At 40.8% G+C, this 17,755-nt stretch overlaps 2 protein-coding genes across 2 annotated transcripts; one reads left to right on the top strand and one right to left on the bottom strand.

Annotated features, from left to right (window-relative positions):
• Positions 1-558: 558 nt before the first annotated feature.
• Positions 559-8,291, bottom strand: LOC144647200 (uncharacterized). Its single transcript, XM_078506966.1, has 5 exons — positions 8,247-8,291; positions 4,326-5,319; positions 2,819-3,317; positions 2,080-2,270; positions 559-1,253 (listed from the first exon to the last, which is right to left on the bottom strand). Exons 2-5 carry the CDS (start codon positions 5,312-5,314, stop codon positions 863-865), a joined length of 2,070 nt encoding a protein of 689 aa, XP_078363092.1. The 5' UTR covers positions 5,315-5,319; positions 8,247-8,291; the 3' UTR covers positions 559-862.
• A 2,054-nt stretch (positions 8,292-10,345) lies between these two features.
• Positions 10,346-15,293, top strand: LOC144647580 (uncharacterized). The gene is made up of 5 exons (XM_078507368.1): positions 10,346-11,367; positions 11,854-12,352; positions 13,049-13,239; positions 14,205-14,549; positions 14,885-15,293. The coding sequence occupies exons 1-5, from the start codon at positions 10,346-10,348 to the stop codon at positions 15,291-15,293; spliced, it is 2,466 nt and encodes an 821-aa protein (XP_078363494.1).
• The last annotated feature ends 2,462 nt before the right edge of the window (positions 15,294-17,755 follow it).

Genomic DNA, 17,755 nt, shown 5'->3' with positions numbered 1-17,755 from the left:
TGTACTTTCGAATGTGCTTTCGTGCGTGCTTTCTTCGTTCTTTCCTTCGCATATTTCGAATATTTTTCGCAGTTTTCTCCAACGTAGGCGTGAAGTTGTACCCGCGGGAGTTGTATCAATATTATTCAGAGCATCAGTGGCAAATTTTTCTTGGAAACAGACGCTGCGATTCGCCCCCGGTGATAACACCGAGTTGTGATGTGTCAACTCAGCTGCTTACCTCAACCGATTCAACTTCTCCTTGTGTACAGACTTGTGAGACTCTATAATATACCAATATATTCCCTTCGGCCACTATTAAAGCATTGACAAGCTGAATGCAGACTGTTCGAAGTTGTTGAGCCATTTTATATTTAAACTCTATTGTATTTTATGATTGTAAGGAAACAAAAAGTTGTTACTAATGGACTGGTATCCGAAAATGTTTGGAATGTCTACATTTCAGTTCAGTAGCCTTTTGTTACTGTTATTATATATTACAAATATTAAACTATACGAACATTTTCCAGGGTAATATACATTGTACTTTATTTGGATTCATTAAAGATTTTTAGCGACTTCGCTTGGCACAAATATCAGAAGGCTTTAAATTCTTCTCTTATGGTTTAGAAAGATGGGTTGGTACAAGCAGATCAGTTTTCATCAGCTTGGCAATGTCACCTTTTCTGCATGGACTTTTCATTGTAGTTTGCACATGACAAAGAGACCTCAAATATTAAGAAAATATGAAAATATAATATTCTACTTCCCACCCCTTGCCTCCAGCTTTCCCTGCCCCCCTCCCCTATCACCCCACGCTACCGAACGCACTCCCCTAATTGCCAATTACTACTAGTTTAAATAATTAATTATACTTGAGACGTTATAAAGACTGTAAAATCACCCAAGCGAAGAAAAGAACTACAAACTTATAATAATGCGGCTTTCCTCCTGTCTTTGCTCTCACAAACGTCTCCAAGAGGTCAGAAATAACGTCTTGGCCGTCTTCACTTAGAAACGAACAGTTAAGCTTGGTACGAGCAAGCATCAGTGCATTCAAAAGGCTGTCTCCGTAGTATTGGTCGTCATTCTTATAACCACCATCAACAACAACAATCCTTCGTAGCCTTCTCTTTAACAACGGTAAAATAGCAAGGTTTTCAATATGGCCTCCATCGCTAAGAAGCAGTATAGGTGGCGGCATTGGGCCAGTGTTTTCCTTGGAAAACATTTCTCTCACAAAATAGACGAAAGAAATGTGCACTATGAACCATCTGAAATAAAAATACAGCAACAGTAACGCATGTTGACTCATGATTAGGATTGAACTCGATAGTTTAGTGCTCGGGTCGTTTTTCTTCATCAGTGTGAAATTTTTCGGTGCAAATCTGCTCGTTCAGCCAACCCGTAGTCCAGTCCCTGAACTTTCCTTCCCCCGCCCTATAGAGGTTGGACGCAGGCGGGATTAAACCCCTACATAGGACGGGAAAGAAGAGTTCAGGGATTAGACTAAGGTACCCTGGGAACGAAGTTGCTCTCGAGCAGGGGAGGGACTGAGGGCGTGACAGGTACAAGAGATGTTGCTTCACAATCTGCATTCTTTTTAGTGCTTCAGAGTGAAGTCCCTATTTCTCAAACCTCCAAGAAAAACGAATATTGATTCGAGAAATCGGAGGAAGAATTGCAGTGTTTGACTTATTCCCAGGGAAGGGGGGGGTACTTGCAGTATACATGACGGGGAGGTCCGACGTATTTTTTCGGTTGAAAATTTACACCCTCGGTATTTTTTTGGGTCAAGAAATCTGTCATATATTTTTTTAGATCTTAAAGTCTGTTTTATTGAATAAATTAGTATAGAGGTGCTAGGTCTTGTACTTTTTGGGGTAGAAAATTTCGATGTCAGGGATTTTTTTGGGTTCGCAATATAAAGCTCCGTCGGACTCCCCCGTCATGTATACTGCAAGTACCCCCCCCCCCCCCCTGGGGACTTATTGAAGCAAATCCAAGGGAAACTGTTTTTTTTTCAAATTATCAGCAGGTTCGAAAACTCGAGGGCGCGAGAAATCGTGATTACAGTAACTGTTTTTATTTTACCCTTACCTGGCTACTTTCTCCAACAATCCTGGTTGTTCCGCTCCTGTGTCAATGAGGGCGATGAAGACCAGTACAAGATGTACAGCGAAGAAGATTATTACTCCTATTTTAACGGATGGTTCTGAACCATGGTAAAGGGCCGGTACAACTATTAATGGCAGACAACGCAGAACATCCACAACACATGGAAGGAATATCTGTGAATTAGCAATTAAAAGAAATAGAATGATTAATCATGGAACAACTTAGAATTATCAGGCTGGGTACCAATTACTCTAGAAATTAAAACGAAAACAGCTTAGAGCTGGAAGCAAAGCATATGAGGGTTTTGTGGACTAAATGCTGTCTAGAGCTGAACATATTTCCTAATGTATGACAATAAGTAAGGTCTCTTTTGCATCTTTAATATATATGGACCGATAAATCTAAATACAAAGTAACTATGTCCATGTTCTAGGCACGTCCTTTTAGCATCTAACCCCGGCAGCAAAAATACAATCCTGCAAGTAAAGTATTTCCAGGAAAAGTTGTACTCTCTCTTTGATAGAGCTTGGCTTGTTAAAACTTTATTAATGTTAAAAGCTCTGTGTAGGACCAAATGTCGACCTGTCTTTCCATTTTCGCTAACCGGATTTGGCACGAAATTTCATGGCGTTAATTACCGAATAACATTTAATGGACACGCAACCCGCTCGCCCGTGGGAAGAACTAGTGCGTATTACATACGTTAAGCAGGCTAACATACCCTCAATGTGCAACTTTCCCTTCTCACTGATTTAATGTCGCTTATCGTGGTGGCACCCATTTCGAGTCCAAGAATCGTATGGAGACGAGTCAGCCCTTTAACCGTGTAATCATATTTGCCCATGTGAGTAGAAAGCGCCGCCGCCGAGGTGGCCATAGCATCTGATAACTTCACATCCTCCGGTTCCAGTTTGCCTTTAAACTGTTTGTTGTTTGGGTCGCGATCTATACGCTCAATTCCTGTAGGAGACATTGTCAGAAGCTCATAGCTGTGCTGGGACAATTTGCTTTTCTTCCAGCGATTGACCACAATGTTGGCCAAGTATTCAGGCTTCATGCCTTTCAGATCTGCAAGTGTCAAGGGTTTCTCCTCCTCTGGAATCCCTTGGTTTGTCGACGATAGACATGTCCACAGAGCAAAGGTGTCCTGTAACCCGATCCCTGCACATCCTTTTGGTCCCACTCCCTCGCGGTGATAAAACGCTCTCTGAAGTCTCCATCTGCAAAAAGAAAGGTCGATGTTTTGAGGTAAGTAACTATGCTCATGAGGTAAGGTTATTGGGAGACGAATGCGTGACGGGGCCAAAGAGCGTACGCAATAACTTCCTATCAATCAACCAATGAATGAATGAATGAATCAATCAATCAATCAATCAATCAATCAATCAATCAGTCAATCAATCAGTCAATAAATCAATCAATCAATTAATGTCATGGCGCGGGATGAGGTTGCCCTCTCTATCCGAGACAGAGGCTCATGTAAAAAGCGCATGACAATAATTAAATTACATTATAAAAACAATGGGAACTAGTGTAAGAAAAAAGATAATAAAAATAATTAAAAAAAATTAAAAATAGCTAGTTACAATGTCTTAAGCCGAGAGTAAAATTATTGGAAAAAAGATTTATTTAATCTATTTAAGCCAATGATGCAGGGTTCAACATTTGTTGTGCAACAACTGCAAATGTTGCTACTGCTGTTTAACAAAGGTTGATTAGTGTATGGTGTGATGTTGAATGTTGAAATATGCCATTCAACATGTTGAAAGTCCAAGGCTCTATTCCGTACAACAGGTTGAAACATTTGTTGTTCTAACAACAGATGTTTGACTGAAAGAGACAGTAAATTTGTCATGATTGTAGCCTGCGAACACGCTCACGTTAAGGGAATACGCGCGCGAGTGGCGAAGCCGCAAGAAGAAGTCGTCCGCCCCAGACTTCTCATCGCCCACCCACGTCGCTCGCCGCCTCGTTTACACCTCGTGTATTTCAAGGCTTTGGCCTACTTGTAGTCTGCCATGATTTTATACTTGTATATACAATTCTAAACCTAGAAGGAAAACTGACATAGCTACAGTGTGTGCTAAAAACATAGCTACAGTGTGTGCTAAAAACATATCGAAAAGGGCTACACAGCTGTTTGGCGTTCTTTCTGCGTTCTTTCTCTTATATAATGGTCTTTTGAAGAAACTGTATTTGGCCCATCAGTATAGGAAACCTTTACTAACCTGTTATAGATGTGAACAAGTCTCTCATGCAATGCAGCCACTATAGGGACAATCCACAAGACAAAGCCGGATGCGAAAAGCAACCGATGAAATAGCTTGTAAGAAAACATGATACCAATTGCAATTTCTTTTCCCTCGTACACCTTCCAGTGAGTAACATAAGAGTAAAAGAAAATAATCATAACATAGGATGTTTTGCTTCGTAGCAGGGGAAGAACCAACCACACTATTATGCACAAAGGCACGAGCAGGATCTTTGCCCAGAGCGGGATATTATTGTAGAAGTCATGAATGCTAAACGGAATGGAAGTGAGAAGCAGAAACGCACCAAACGTGTACTGACTAAGGCGGACGAAAAAACTCTGAAGTGGAGAAAGCCGGTTTAATCGATTAAGAAAATTAAATGAGATAAATAAGAGGAACAGAACAGCGAATAGTATGACGGTGTAAATCTTGTCAGTTCCCTGTCGAGCGAGGCAATGTCTTCGGATGGCCTGGATATCAGACAACGCAGCATCAGTCATGTTAGCGGATGCTGCCGCTGACGCATTAGTCTCAGCATCGCAGTTCACTTTGTCACGTAGGTACTTTCCGAATAGTAGGTCGATCATGAAGGCTATTGGGCATGCATACGATCCCCATATGATCAATGGTTGCACGAAGGCGACCGCAATAACAAGGCAAGACAAAATTACTGTGTCGAAGATTCCTTGGAATGGCTTCTTCCAGTTGCAGACGTATCCTGTCCTATCTCTCATGTGGTCAAAGAACTCCTTGTGCCAATCTCTTCGGGCTTCCCCATCGCCACCTTTCCGTCTTTCCTCTCTGTATTTCCAGTCCAGGTAGGCTGTGCCTGTGTAACCACCCCCTGACACACAGCTCAAGTAATCCACCTCTACTTCACTTTCTAGCAGTCTACGCAAGACTCCAGAGCAGAATGCCGCTGACCGAATACCACCGCCAGAAAAGGCCAAGCCAGTGCGGGTCATTGTCACTATAAAATTAATGAAAATGAATACTGAAATAAGGAGATTTATTATATAGCAAGAAATATTTAACAATTATTCACCGAAGTGGAGGTGAATAGTGGTGGACATTTACCGAGCCGCGAAGCGGCGAGGTCAATATTCACCACCTCAGGTTTATTAAGGCAAGACCGACACTGAGGTGAATACTTGTTTTAGTATATACCACACAAGTTGAATAACTATTGGACATTAACATCACTTTCGGTAAACAAAGCGACGCGCGAAGGCAGTTTGTTTCTCTTAAGCTGCTCGGAGGTGAATAGTACTTTGCTAATCGCCTCCGAGTTAACCAATCAGTGCGCGCGAAAAGCACTATTCACTTGTGTGGTATATACTATTAAAATGCCGTTACTCGTGGTTATATGATGCTCCCCACTGGGGGGGGGGGGGGGGGTTACGTTAAAGCTTAGAAGGAGCGATCTAATAAGCGCCACACGCGATCTTATTGGGAGATCCGAGTGTATCCTTTCCCTGGAAACTTTGAAAACGGTTTGAAGGCAGTTTGATAAGAAACCAGGCAGCCAATGGCCAATATAAAAACACGAATATTTCTTTAACTTTTCAATTTCTATTTTCATTTCCTTGTTGTATCTTAAAGTCTGTTTTCTATCTCCCTCAGTATCTTAGTAATTACATGTACAACCTAGTCTGAGCGCTTTAACTTTGTTACTACTCGACTGGTTTAGTTATTACTATTCTGAGTAGTTTAGTTTTCTTATATACATGTTATTTTAATTTATGCTGTAATTATTTCTATTTTCTTTTCCTGGCAACATAAAATGACCAATTGTAATGGCTGTTGTTGTTGTTCTAAATAGTTAAGGAGAGTAAAAAATTGTTAAGGAGAGTTCTGATCGATGTTGATTCTACAGGGCAAGCTCTCCGTCCATATGTGTGCGTTTTGCCATTTCGTTCAACTGTTCGGCTACATTAGAACGACGCGGAGCTTGCGCAAGATCGAGTGCAGTTTGCAAGGGAGCAAATTTCTTAGCAAGGAATGTTCTTCCTAAACCAATGACGTTTGCCGCCACCTGCTCTATATAAACAATATTTCGAAGTCTGCGGTCGGTCACCAACACATAAGTGCTTTAATAATTTATATAAACAACTGGGAAGTTTTCACCTTGTGCTCAATTTTTAAACCAAATTAAATGGCTTTGCCTGGTCTTTAAAGACGATATCAATTTTTTTTTCTGTGTGTTTGTAGTTTTGGGCGTTTGTTTTAGTTTAGCAAACTTCAAACAAATTCAGTTAGCCAAGATTGACCATCGTTCTTCTTATAATTTGCGAAACAAATATCTAAGCTTATCGAGGTAATGGGCAAGTTCATTGAGTAATTTTATAACTGCTCATTTTAAGATCCATTTAATGTATATTTAACATTTAAAATTCCCACAAATTCTATTCATAGGTTATTGCTCCGGTCTTTTTTCCTATCGACATGAAACTGAGTAAATGGTTCAAGCCTATCGTCATATCAAACATGTTCAGTTCATTTAAAATATTTGCTTTCCAGGGGCGTATCTAGCCTATAGGCCCGTAGGCCCGGGCCTACAAATTTTTTAGCCCACTCGTATTTTTAGAATGTACTATCCTGAGAGAGTAATTGTGGCTGAAGCACTTTCAATATGAAATAGAAAGCAATATGCATTATAAATATCGCAACTACCCTTTCTCGATTAATCAAGTCTCCTCTAGCAAGTAAAAATCGTTGGCTGCGTGACACTTGTACTTTAAAGCATAAAAAGGTAAAAAATAAAGTTCTCGTCTTCGAGTATAAAGTGCCAATTTAACAAAATAGCGTTCCAAACGTTTCGAGCTTTTTTAATAGCACGACGTCATAGTTCACACCACCGACAGTAGCCAGTCTGGTCTTAACGTGGGAACTTTTCCATGCACGCACGCTCGCTGCCGCACCTGTCATCAAATTCTCTTGACCCCGCCCTGCAGGATCCCAAATGCTTTATCGTTATCAAGGATGCTTTCACCTGCGAAACAACCAGCTTAGTGTATGGCATCTCCTACCGCCGTTGTTCTGCGATCTACATCGCCAAAACTGGCCACACGCTACAGCAACGTTTCGTTGAGCGCAGCATCGAGAAAAACCTGCCAGGCTTTCCTGTCGCAAAGCATTTCAATACAAATGGCCACACTATTCAAGATGTACAAGTCCGTAGCATCATGTTGTGCGATGGGAACAAACAACGAAAACCTCAGGAAAAGCGACTCATCTTTAATCTGTGAACAAGTCAGCCGCGCTGACTGAATGTAAGTCGTCGCGCGCTCATCTCGCGCGCAGCTTGCATTGGAACTTTAAATCTTTTTTCGTGGCCTTAGCAAATTTCTCAACGAAACAGCAACTTGACTTCCACTTATAAAGGGCTAAGCTTGAAACGTCTGGAAGGATATATTGTTAAATTGGCACATTATACTCGTACTCGAGAACTTTATTTTACAAAGTGATAGATATGTGTCGTTTAAGACAAGTGCGTTTATATATTTAACAATGAGTGAAAATTGCCGGACCATTCTCGGCAATGAAAGGCCAAAATTTAGGTGCTGCCGGATTGCACTTTTGAGGGCCTTTATCTGGAGCATAACCCCGAGCCCCCCCCCCCCCCCTCTCCCTCTAGAAGCGGCCAGGCCTACAACAATTCAGGAAGCTGGCTACGCCCCTGCTTTCTCTGTTTCAGTGGCATGCTTAAAAAATAGCTATATCTCGAAGCTTAGTGCGTAACCGCCTTTAACAACACTTTAACACTTTCATATACAAACGAGGATAAGGTGGCCCCACACATGAAAAAATAATATTGTATCTCAGGTAAACTGTTAAAATACATTACGTTTTCCTCAAAGAAGAGGCATTTAAATAGAAAATCTATCAAAGACTTACCTAACTACACTGGAGGTAACAAGCGGTTTTCCAATGTGTTATGAGTGTTGTCTTTTGAAAGAAACCTGCGTTCAAATCGAGGCAAGCTTGAGTCTCATATTTCACCTTTTGACGTGTAAATTTCTTATCTCCGAATTTAAATAGCTTCCAAAATACAGTTGCAATACTCGCACCTTTTGATAGAAAAAAAATTGAACCTCAGTTGTTTAAGAGTTTATCGCAAGCCGTTTGCATAGATCAAGTGGAGCATCGAAATTTGGCCCCTCCTTGACAAAAGTAGGGATAAAGGGGTTAGGCTGCAGCCAAACAGCAGCCTGCTTAGAATACAGAAGTATTAAAGTAGTGTTAAGCAGATAATGAGTTCTCTTAGAAAAAATTGTCAATTTATCAATTTATGTTTTCGTTGATATAGTAAGATTTCTTCAGTTTAAATGCGTTTCTCAAAAGAACATCGCGACCAACCCGCCGTCCCCTATTACATCCGTCCCAGAACCATCGAGGAAAAGAGAATAAGCAATGAATCATTTCTTTTACAGCCGTGTTCTAAAACCTTACTGTGAAAATATTGGACCGACAATAAAGCATTAATTCTGATTGGGTGATTCCACTCAGCTGTAATGGGGAATGGAAAGGTCATTTGGTCGACGTCAGTCACCCCAAATTTACGTCGTTATGGAATATAGAGACCTGTTACGTTTTTATTTGTATGTCTTGTTTTGGGTTTCTTATCGCTGTGTTTAAAGTGTTTCACCATGCAGTATTCTTGTTATGCATCAAAACATGCTTAAACACAGCATCCTGTAAGACTAGTAGAAACTCAAGGGTTTTTGAAATGCAAATTTCCATCCGAAAATAAGCCCACCGTATACAAACCCTCCCCAAAAATAAGCCCATCTGATAGGCGCGTTGAACAACTATAAGCCCAAGGCGTATTTTTGGAATTTTACAGTATTTTCAAGGCTGCTTTATAGCATTGTGCAACAATTTAATTTTCTCATGTGGATACCTCAAGATAAGAGAAGAAGAGAAGAATCTATAAATTAACAGCTGGAGAAGGAACACAGAACATACCATCAAGTACGTGCTAAAGATAACGAAGCAGTATTTGCGAAAGTCGGAGATAAAAAATTCATACGTCAAAAGTTGAAATATGACACGCTAGCTTGCCTCAGTTCGAAACTAGGTATGCGCGAAAAGGCTGCACGTATAAGATCACCGGTAAACCGCTTCCAACCTCCAGTGTGAATGGGTAAGTAGATTTTCATTTGACTTGCTTCTTTCAAAAGCCTTAGGTACTGAAACAGTTTTCCGTGGGATTGGAATATTACATTTGATGTGCGAAGCCACCTTATGCTTGTTTTGTATCGGACGAATGACCATTTACTTAGTTCATGCTGATCAGTTCGATGGGCAAAAGAGAGTTCGATAGTTTATGAATAGAATAAGTGGGAATTTGAAAGGTTTTACACTTTTGTAGATGTATGTCGCAAATTACAGGAACACAGAAACTAAACCAAAACAAAGTACACCCAAAAATTATATACAAAGCCATTAATGTATTTTCTTCCTAGACCAGGTGAAACCAGTTAATTTGGTGTAAAAATTGAGCACAAGTTTACGGCTTCCCAGCTGATTTGTTATTCAAATGACTCCTGATGTGTTGGTAAGAGACAGATTTCGTCATATTGTTTACAGTGCAGGTGGCAAGCGTTATTAGTTTTGCTGCTGCTGAAAAGCAGGAAGAACATTCCTTGCCAAGAATTTCTTCCTGTTAAAGGAAAATATTGCGCAAACTCCCTATCGTTTTGTTTATGAGACTATCAAACACTGTTTGACAGGCGTGCATACGGACTGTTGCTCGCCGTTTGTTGGTACAATCAGAGCTATCCTCGACAATTTTAGCTGCTTTTTGTGTAATTTCCTGGGGCTAATTTGGTTCAAGATCAAAAAATTTTCTTTTTTGGATCTTGATATATCGTGAAATGTCAGTTATTTGTTCTGAGGTCATGAAACTTCGTAGGAGATCTTGAGAGGGCTTCATTTAGAGGCTTCGTATGGCATTTGTATTCTTTTATTATAAAATAAATCTCCTTAATTAAATGCAGTATACATTTTCCGTATTTGTAGTGACCATGTCTAGTACTGGCTTGGCGTTTTCTGGCGGTGGTATTCGGTCAGCGGCATTCTGCTCTGGAGTCTTGCGCAGACTGTTAGAGAGTGAGGTAGAGGTAGATTACTTGAGCTGTGTATCCGGGGGTGGTTATACAGGTACAGCCTACCTGGACTGGAAATACAGAGAGGAAAAACAGCAAGGAAGCGACGGGGAAGCCCGCAAAGATTGGCACAAGGAGTTCTTTGACCACATGAGAGATAGGACAGGATACGTCTGCAACTGGAAGAAGCCATTCCAAGGAATCTTCGACACAATTATTTTGTCTTGCCTTATTATTACGGTCACCTTCGTGCAACCATTGATCATATGGGGATCGTACGCATGCCCAGTAGCCTTCATGATCGACCTCCTTTTTGGAAAGTACCTACGTGACAAAGTGGACTGCGATGCTGAGGCGGAAGCATCAGCGGTAGTATCTAGTTACATGACTGATGCTGAGTTGTCTGAGGTCCAGGCCATCCTAACGCATTGCCTCGCTCGACAGGGAACTGATAGGATCTACACTTTTATACTATTCGCTGTTCTGTTCCTCATGTTTATCACATTTTATGTCCTTGTTCGATTAACACGTCTTTCTCCACCTCAGAGGCTTTTCGTTCGTCTCACCCAATACACGTTTGGTGCGTTGCTGGCGCTCACTGTCATCCCGTTTGGCATTCATGATTCCTTCTATAAAATCCCTTTGTGGGCAGAGATCCTGGTTGTGCCTGTTGGCGTAATAGTGTGGTTGGTTCTTCCCCTGCTACGAAGCAAAATATCCTATGTCCTGATTATTTTCTTTTATTCTTATGTGACGCAATTGAAGGTGTACGAGGGCCAAGAACTTAGAAATGGCATCACATTTTCCGACAAGCTATTTAATTGGTTTCTCTTCGCCTCCGGCTTTGTCTTGTGGATTGTCCCTATAGTGGCTGCAATGAATGAGAGACTTGTGCACATTTATAACAGGTAAATAAAGGTTTTGTATATTGATCAGTCAAAGACCGTTTGTCAAAAAGACCATTAGATAAGAGACAGAACGCGTGTAGAACTGTGCAGTCCTATTCATCCTTTCGATTTATTATAGCACACACAGTGGATTTGCCAGTTTTGTCTTTAAAGTCTGGGACTGGATATATATAACCAATCATTGTTGCTTGCGAGCAGAAAAATTTGGGAATAAAGGCTGAGTAGACGAGTCGGCCAGCGAAGAAGGCCAGCAAGGAGAACTCTTGGGCAGAGGACTCGTTCATACGGCTTCGCTACTCGCGCGTGCATACTTAAACATGAGCTTGCTCGTAGGCTACATTTATGGAAAGGGTATTGTCTCTTTCAGCCAATCATCTGCAAAAATGAAAACATGTTTTCTTTACGATCAGTGCAAATAGAGCTCGAAAAGCGACTATGTAGGAGATACCTTACATGGAACGTAAAACATTGACTGTTCTTTTCCAGATGGAGGCTTCAGAGAGCGTTTTATCACCGCAAGGGCCTGGGACTATCTGGATGTTCCGGGATTGAGCTGCACGATGTGTGCACTCTCTGGACATGTCTGACGCTGGCTAATAAAGCGGGTGAAGAGGAGGCGAGACCACTGACACTAGCAGATCTAAAAAACATGAAGCCTGAATACTTGGCCAACATTGTGGTTAACCGTTGGAAGAAAAGCGAGGCGTCCCAGAACAGTTATGAACTTTTGACAATGTCGCCCACAGAAATAGAGCGTATTGATCGTGACCCAGACAAGGAACAGTTCAAAGGCAAACTGGAGCCCGAGGATATAAAGTTATCAGATGCTATGGCTACCTCGGCGGCGGCGCTTTCGACTCATATGGGCAAATATGATCGTTCGGTTAAAGGGCTAACTCGTCTTCATACAATTCTTGGACTCGAAATGGGTGCCACCATGATAAGCGACGTTAAATCGGTGAAAAGGGAAGGATGTACATTGAGGGTATGTTGGCCTCCTGAACGTAGGTAACACGCCCTAGACTTCCTAGGCATTCCCTTCCTCTCAAAGGCGAGCGCGAAGCATGGGGCAAGCAGGTTGCGTGTCCTCTGTATGTTAAGGCCTATTAAAAAAGACAACCTTTCGGAGCAAAGCATATGAAGGCAATGTGTACTAGTAATTAATTAGTACAGTCAACTCCCGCCTTGCGGACACCTCGCTATTACGGACACCCCGTTATTACGGACGGAGTTTAAGTCCCGGCAAATAAAAATTACTGAAAATAACTCCAGCTATTGCGGACATTCTGTATTACGGACACTAAATCACGGTCCCGAAGGTGTCGGTCATATATTATTTGCCTATATTTTTTTCCGCATGATTGACGCTGTTCGCGGGAAAAATTATAGACAAGTGTATGAGAAATTAAAAAGGTAACTGAACGCTTTCTAGCCCAGCTACATCCTTCAAACTCGGCAAATAAAAACTTTTGCCTAGTATCTTAACTTTATAATTCATAAGTTGTCCAAAATTCAATTTTTGTAAAAGATATTTGCCATCGGATTCCCATACAAACACTGTAATTTCTACCCGCTTTGCCTACTCGTCAAGATGGCGTCGAAAACCGTGACAAGGCCTATTTCCAGATTTTTGTACTTTTGTACCCTGCCTGATAACTGCTGCTATTTTGCAATTTCACAGATATTCCTTCCGTGTCTTGTGTATGTTCTGCGTGGTCTGCCATTAGTAGTTGTACCGGCCCTTTACCATGATGCAGAACCGTACGTTAAAATAGGAGTAATAATCTTCTTCGCTGTACATCTTGTACTGGTCTTCATCGCTCTCATTGACACAGGAGCGGAACAACCAGGATGGTGGGAGAAAATAGCCAGGTAGGGGTTAGAATAAAAACAATTAGTGTAATTCCGATTTCTCGAACCCCTATAACGCGAAAAAAGTCATTTCTCTTAGATTTGCTTCAAACACTGCAATTTAACTTTTGATTTATCGCACTCCCGATTTCTCGAACCCATTTTAGTTTCCCCTGGAGGTTCTCTGAGAAATTGGGAATCCACTATGAAGGTCTTAAAAGTATGCAGCCTGAGAAAACAGCATGTCTTCCACCTGTCACGCCTTATTTGAACCTTTAGTGGAAAGTGGCTAGATTAAAATGTTGTTCTGTTTTTTTTTTTGCCTTAGCACGTGGTCGCGTAGTTGAATTCGTCATCTGCAACTGTGTGTGCACGCGTTTCCAAACGTGTTGCCATATATGGTTTTTCCCCGTTCAAGGCCCCGCAATACGGGCAATATTTTCTTTCAACTTGTCTTGCAACATGTTGCACTGCAAGTTGCTGCCCGTATTACCTCCCTTGTTGCAAGTTGCGACAACGTATTGCACAAAGTTGAACTCATGTCTACTTTGCGCAACATGTTGCCACAACTTGCAACATATTACCTCCCTTGAAATTACCTCACCGAGCTTGAAATTTACTATCTTTATTATTTACTACACATTCGATGATTTCGACATTGCTGATCCTAGCAGTATGCAGGACGCGTGTCATATATCAACCTAGTAAATAGCCCAGCTCACAACGAGTCTCTCGTAGCTCAGTTGGTTAGAGCGCCCAACCGGTATCTGGGAGGCCATGGGTTCGATTCCCGCCGGTGACTCAGATTTTTTCTTTGTCCCACGCTCGTGTCATATTGAATAATTTCTTCACTATTACCTCCCTTGTTGACGTAATATGACAAGAGCACCTCATGCGCTATCTAGTCCAATTCCGATCATGAGTCAGCATGTGCAAGAGAACATTCTCTTAGTGAAATGCGTTTTTCGTGCAATATTATTTTTCAGGTGGTTCATCGTGCACATTTCTTTCGTCTATTTTGTGAGAGAAATGTTTTCCAAGGAAAACACTGGCCCAATGCCGCCACCTATACTGCTGCTTAGCGATGGAGGCCATATTGAAAACCTTGCTATTTTACCGCTGTTGAAGAGAAGGCTACGAAGGATTGTTGTTGTTGATGGTGGTTATAAGAATGACGACCAATACTACGGAGACAGCCTTTTGAATGCACTGATGCTTGCTCGTACCAAGCTTAACTGTTCGTTTCTAAGTGAAGACGGCCAAGATGTTACTTTCGATCTCTTGGAGAAGTTTGTGAGACCAAAGGCCGGAGGAAAGCCGCGTTATTACAAGTTTGTACTTTTTTTCTTCGTTTGGGTGATTTTGCAATATCTCAAATATAATTATATAAATATAAAAACTGATATCTGTGTCCGTGATTCGTTATTTTTCCGCCCATGAACCGTGCAAGAGGCATCCCTGAACTACCGTCTTCATGACATGCCGGCTGATACGTGAATTGTATGATTTGGAAATTTATTCTTTCTAGGTTCTTCTCCATAACTAAAGAACTGACTTCACGGTAGTCTCATGGAACAGCTCTGTCTTACATATCAATGCAAAGTACAGAATAATTATAGTCTTTAAATTATCCCCTTTAGAAATGTTCCCTTTGTTGCATTTTCAGATTCAAGGTTCATTACCAAAGCGATGAATTCGGTGAAGGAGGCGAAGGAGAAATTCTCCTTGTCGCACCAAGAGATCCGGACCAAGGCGTCAGTGACGGAATGGATGGAAATCGTTTGACTAATATGCATCCTTCTGATGTTTCCGACGGTGTGTTTTTCACACAAGATGACGTCAATAAGTTGACCCTATGCTGTTGCGAGTGCTGTCATCGACAAGCTTGTCAGGGGTTGTCCAAGATATGTTGTAACTTCTTTCCTCAGCACAGCACTGCCAATCAGTTCTTCACATCCCGGATGTTCTCGGCGTATCACTGTGAAGGGTACCGCGCATGCGTAGATGCCAATGCTGCGGGCTTTCTGAGAAATGGTGACAGGGAAAGGCAGCAAGATGATGTTAATATTGTGTGACAGAAATTACCGGATAAAGATTAGACACGCATAAAATGATGTCGTTTGCGAACCTTGCTAAAGTGTTTCATGATCATGACAAAGCAAAGAGTAACAAGGTAAAGATGGTCAAGATTCGTGAAGATTGTGACCAATTGGGAAAGACAGGTTGGAAAAATGTTGGCCAAATCTTTAGTTTACGCTATCTGTGGCGTTGCACCTTTAAATATTTTTCAAATATTCAATATATAGTTTTCTCTGAAGGCACTTTTAGTCGTCCGTATTTTTCGTATTTTGGTTTTGGTTGTTTTGGTTAATTAAGCAAAATTCAAAACTAAGGGTTTTTTAATTTTAGATTTTAAACAAAAAAACAAATGTTTCAACTAGTACGTTCTCATTCAATTTTTGTCGAATTATTCCCTTTTAAAACACAATGCCTTTCATCTTTTTCTTTTTATATGTATGCCCCTTATAATATTAAGTAGTATTTACATGTTGGAGGCATCTGCTGGTTTAACAGGTAGAAAAAAGAGCGGGAAAACATCTGCTTCGTTTAGTAAAACCGTTCATATTTATTCCATGCTTTTGCAGGTAGAAAATCATGACAAAAAACTAATAGCCTGAATAAATAGAGAGAAAAGTTATTCACAGAAATATTTTAAATTAGAGATGTGTTTTGGAAGAGAGCAACAATATGATTGGCTGGCGACTAGAACATTTCCTGTTCAGTAATTCTTTCTCAGAGTTATCTCTAATCTTATTGGTAAACCTTTTCTCAACATGGGATCTCTTAGTATTGCATGTCAACTTACTGTCATGAAGGGTCCTTATTAAAAAGTGTACTTTTTCTTTGAACCATCATCTGCTTTTAACATAGTCTGATTAGCATTTATATTACTAATATGAAAACATCCTCTATCAGATTTTATCTCATTTTTAAATTTCAATTCTAACATATGTTTCGCTGCTAGAAAACCAAGAATATCAGAAATAGTAAACATTTGGCCTATGATAAAATTTATTGCTTACAGATGTAACCTAGAGTTCCATATTCTTAATGAGTCATTTAACAAAAAAACGATTTTTAAGTGAAATTTTGCGACGTGACATACAGTTAAATTTAACGCAAGCTGATTTGCATTTCTTTGTTTTATTTACTAAAGTATAGAGAATAATGGCAGCATTTAGCCCAAGAATGTCGATTCTCTCCGGAATTTAACTAGTATACTAGTTCCCTTTTACAAGTCGCTTTATAATACAATGTTACTAGTTCTTCAAAAAAACAAAACGAACAAAGCTGTCTCCTCACTTGATACACAGACGATCATTGTAATTTAAAACTATTTCATGGAAAAGGGATCCAAATAAAACTTATCATCGTTGTAGATTACTCGCGCGCAATGGAGGATTGTTGTCAGCTTTTTCCCATGGCCAGACTTGCCAACCAAATGCAATACCATTTGCTGTTGTTGTTGCTGGTTGAAGAGGGTTCCTGATCCCAGTGCGACAATATTTCACAAATTATTCCTCTGTAAAGTATTATTTCAGAGTTGCTACCAAGGTGAAAAAATATTTAACGTGTTGGTTAGATAAATACTTCTTCTCGTACACAATTGTACTTGGAAGAATTCCCGGTGTCAATTGTTGCGATATCTAACTTGACGAACAACAGAACAGTTGTTTGACTGTGTCTTTCACCGCTTGTCTTACTTCTGCGATCTTCCAACAATAAAGGAAAGGGTTTAAAGAAGAGTTTAGGAATACAACAGATGTTGTAAACCTCCAGCCCAGGACAAGAGGCGGCGTTAAACCGGTGAAGGTTGCTAATGCTGTTACAACACAATACGGAAGGTAACACGCCAGTAATGTAAACTGTATCCACAGTGAACTAGAAAGGGTCTTTCTGTATCGAGCAATGTTCAGTGGAACTTCCCCTTGGTTTTGTTGTGTTTGGGAAGATTGGTCTTGCACTCTTGTTTGGTGACGGCGAAGATCGGCATAGATCTTGGTGTAAGTGAAGGTAGAGGTTAATACACATGTAAGTATCAGCACACATCCGTACCACAGAAAGACAAAATAATTCCAAAAACACCACGCGGCGATAGCGAAATTTATGACCCAAAAACAAACTGTAACAGCAACAGTTCTCCTAACAGTTACAATTTGTCGAAAACGTAACCCCAACAAGAAAGCGAGAAGCCTTTCCACACTCACTGCCGTTAATGTCAACAGAGACACCCCGAAGAGAACTACACCTAACAGAAAGCTTATGCCTAAGATGGGGCCACACAGAGTCCAATTTTCGTTTGCAACAGAGACAAACAGGATGGCGACCATTGGTTGTAAAATGATGCCAACACAGAGATCTGATGTAGCTAGACAACGCAGCAGAACTTTCGATGGAGGATGGAGAGAAGTCGACGGCTTTTGAAGGGCAGTCAGAATCAAAATGTTACCAATGGAAGCAATGATGGAAAAAAGGA

Source organism: Oculina patagonica, chromosome 3 (genome assembly GCF_052425735.1).
Source record: "Oculina patagonica isolate OP01 chromosome 3, crgOcupat, whole genome shotgun sequence".
In the NCBI taxonomy this organism is placed as follows: Eukaryota; Metazoa; Cnidaria; class Anthozoa; order Scleractinia; family Oculinidae; genus Oculina; species Oculina patagonica.
Note: the sequence above shows the minus strand (reverse complement) of the source record. Positions and strands in the feature narration are given on the sequence as shown.